This window comes from Plectropomus leopardus, unplaced genomic scaffold (assembly GCF_008729295.1).
Source record: "Plectropomus leopardus isolate mb unplaced genomic scaffold, YSFRI_Pleo_2.0 unplaced_scaffold17557, whole genome shotgun sequence".
Taxonomy (NCBI): domain Eukaryota; kingdom Metazoa; phylum Chordata; class Actinopteri; order Perciformes; family Serranidae; genus Plectropomus; species Plectropomus leopardus.
In genome coordinates, this window is record NW_024618895.1 from 1 (window position 1) to 3,529 (window position 3,529).

General features: G+C 39.4%; 1 protein-coding gene across 1 annotated transcript; it reads right to left on the reverse strand.

Annotated features, from left to right (window-relative positions):
* Positions 1-642: 642 nt before the first annotated feature.
* Positions 643-3,236, reverse strand: LOC121964869 (cadherin-23-like; the record flags this gene model as incomplete). Its single annotated transcript, XM_042515050.1, has 5 exons — positions 643-761; positions 845-938; positions 1,848-1,961; positions 2,048-2,155; positions 3,150-3,236. Coding segments are annotated over 5 exons (522 nt in total), but the record flags the coding sequence as incomplete, so codon positions are not given.
* Between the last annotated feature and the right edge of the window lie 293 nt (positions 3,237-3,529).

Below are 3,529 nucleotides of genomic sequence, written 5' to 3' on the forward strand. Positions count from 1 at the left end.
TGCAATTAGATGATTTTGGTCATGGAATGAAAAGCTTGAAAAAATTGTGGAAATACAGAAAACAATACGAAAATTTTTAAATTATTAATTGATTAATTAATTAATTAATGTGCTTATTTTCCGGTAATTTTCTTGTAATTTTTTTTTTTTTAAAGTCAAATTTCTTGGTATTTTTTTGGCCATGTCTTGTTAAGTTAAGTTTGGTGTAATCAATAGGCCCTACTTGATTGGTTGGTATCTTCAGTTGTGGTTATGTTTTTGGGGAGCTAGCGGCTTTCTTATAATCCAGCAAACTAGCGACTAATGTAGCGAGTGAGCTTTTGTAGCTGCCAGTCACGCACGTTTTTCATTTTATCCAATAATGTTTTGGTGCTGTGCTACTGTGCCGTGATTGGATAGTGCAACTGTACATCTTTTGCACGTCTGCCTGAACAGGGAGTGGGATCCTTCCTCAGTTTCTCTTTCTGATTTTTTTTCTATTTTTCCTCATTATAGGTTGTTTTTTGTGGTGTTTTTCCTTATTTGACTCAAAGGACGGAAGGTGCTGTATGCTGTAAACATCCCAAAATCCCTTGAGCGAGCTGTGTGAATGGTGTTACTGGGCTTTATAATCAACTTGCACGTATTCGGCGTGTGACGTACCTTGATGTTGACAGAGATCGTGCTGCTGTTCATCTCCTCTCTGTCTAAAGCGGTCACCACAGACACAACTCCACTGCTGGAGTCGATGTTAAAGTTAGTCCGATACTTGTCTGGAGACACTAAACACACAAGGTTTAAAATTTTAGTGTTTTAACTTCAAACATCAGAGCTGAATTCAAAGTATTTATTTCTTGCGGTTTACCTGCACTGATGCTGTAAGCTAAAGTCATGTTGATTCCAGTGTCTCCGTCCTGAGCCTTTATCGCTTCTGGCTCAATGGTGCGAAAAGGCCCAGCCTGAAATATGTGAAATCTTTTCACACTTACTGCATGAATTCTTAAGTTATGTCCAAAAAAATGTGTTGACCTTGACCTCTGTCCTTAATACACCAAATTCAAATCAGTTCATCACTGTGTCCGAGTGGAGTTTGGAAAACCTCCCCGATGCCCTGACGATATTGTGTTCATAAGAATGTGACAGATGAGCTTACTATGACCTTTGACCCCCCCAAATCTAATAAATTCATCACTGAGTCCAAGTGAAAGTTTGTGCCAACTTTGCAGAAATTTCCTCAGGGTGCTTATTGTGTTCACAAGAATGAGAAAGACAAGGTCAAGGTGTATTTATTTCTCCCCGTTTAGCAGCACCGATGGGAGCACTTAAGCTAACGTACGTGTTTTTGTTGGTGGGGGAAAACCGCACCGAAGGAAACCCAAGCAGACACGGGGGGGTCCCCGGGGCCTTTTTGCTGTGAGGCAACATTGCTAACCACTGACCCACCTGTGACCTTTGACCATTAAAATCAAATCATTTCATTGTTGAGTCCAAAGGGACGTTTGTGCCAAATTTAAAGAAATTCCCTCAAGGTGTTTTTGCGATATCGCTTTCAAAAAAATGAGAAAGACGAGGCTCAAGGTGACCTCGACCTTTAACATATAACCACAAAAATCTAATTAGTTCATCCTCGAGTCCACTCAAATGTTTGTGCCAAATTTGAAGAAATTCCTTTGTGGAGTTCTTAAGATATCGCTCTCACAGAAATGAGACACACAAGGTCACAGTGACCTTGATCCTTGACCACCAAAATCTGATCAGCTCATCCTTGAGTCCAAGCGGACATTTGTGCCAAATCAGAAGAAATTCCCACAGGACGTTAATAATCACTTGTGAGAGAAATATTGCAGAATGTAGTTTCAGAGACTCACCTGATTCTCCAGAATAAAAGCTCGGTACACGTTGTGGCTGAAATACGGATTCAAGTTATCGAAGTCGACTACGTTGATCAACACGGTCGCCGTGTCATTCAGACCCCCGCTGTCCTGCAGGAACCCAGGCGACACATCGGTCAGGTATCCATCTCGTCTTAATGATTCTGTATGTTCAGCTGCTGTGTCTTTTCACTCACCTTGGCCGTCACGAGGAAGTTGTATTTTTGGACTAGATTGTAGTTCAAACGTCTCTTCAACATAAAAGCCCCTGAGTTGGTCACAGTGAAGTCCTCTGAAGTCGGTGTCTGATGACAGAAAGTCAAATTAACGGTCAAATTTCCACACAGCACAAATATTATTTTGTTTTATAGATTATCTTGAGGCTTTAATATCAATTTAAGGTATTTTGTCAAACTCCTCATAAGCCTGTTTTCTTATAGTTGTTGTAAAAAACCATCACTCTTTTATTTCTTTGTTAATAAAAATCCCAAACAAACAGAATATATAACTGATTTAATGTAATCTTTTTTTAAAATTTAATTTGTAATTGCTGTGAACCTGGACTACCACTCTACAGTAAACTTTATACATATGCATACATACATACATTTTTACATACATTGGGGGTGTTTTCTAAACAATAACAATTGCATAACATGGCAAAAACAATCATTTCCTGCTCGCCGCTGTAACTGAATTTTTCTGGCGTGTTCATGTGTTTCATATTCTCTGTAACATCGGCCAACATGCTGCAGGAGTCCCAGGACTGTTTACTGACTGGCTTCATGTATTGGTCACTTAAAATTTAAAGATCCCCAAATTATAATTTAGTTTAGATGAGAACGGTTCTACTAAAAATGGCAAAATCTTTCCTTTGCATTTAAAAACAATCTGTGTTCACGTGAGAATATTGTGAAAACGATCCTCGAGTACATGACAGGAAGGGTCGCCGTTTTCAAAAAATTACACTCTGGATCCCGGTTTTAAAAGTTTGCGTTTTCAGGCCCCTAAAACGCCGTTGTCATGTTAACGACCAGAAAAAAACACAGCAAAGGTTTTACGTTTCATGCAAGAACTGTCGCCATGGAAACAGCCCCTACATTGCACTTTGCTGCTGAATCGAACTTCTGCGGCTTCTCGCAGACATTGTTTGGTAGCTCATCGAAGGCCGCTGTTCGGTGTGTTTTTTCGTTTAAAATACTTCAGGTGCTCTCATTCACCACTTTGTGTATCTGCATATGGAAACATTCACTGTGGCTTCTACAAATAAAGTTATATTATTAATATTATTATTATTACAATGGAGTATGTCAGCATGTTGTTTGCTGAGGAGCTGTCTCCGTCCACAGCTGTCACTCGGAGAACCTCGCTGTCCACTGTAGTTGCCTGAAAGAAGAAAACACTGAATGACCCGCTGATATAAATACATACACACACACGTATGTCTGTTGTTCCCGCAGGTCAAACATTCAGCTTGAAAACTTCCTTTTATCTAATTTCAACAAGTTCAATGCAATCTTACACTGCGGTCACTATGTTCACAAGCTCATGCATAAATGTATTTCAAAAGAGTCCGTGGTGTTTGGCATCTTTTTCAATGTCCGTTTTTGGTTCCCACAATTCTCAGGTGTACGAAAATTTCACAAGAGTTAAAAAAAAACTAAGGAGCATACTGTAAA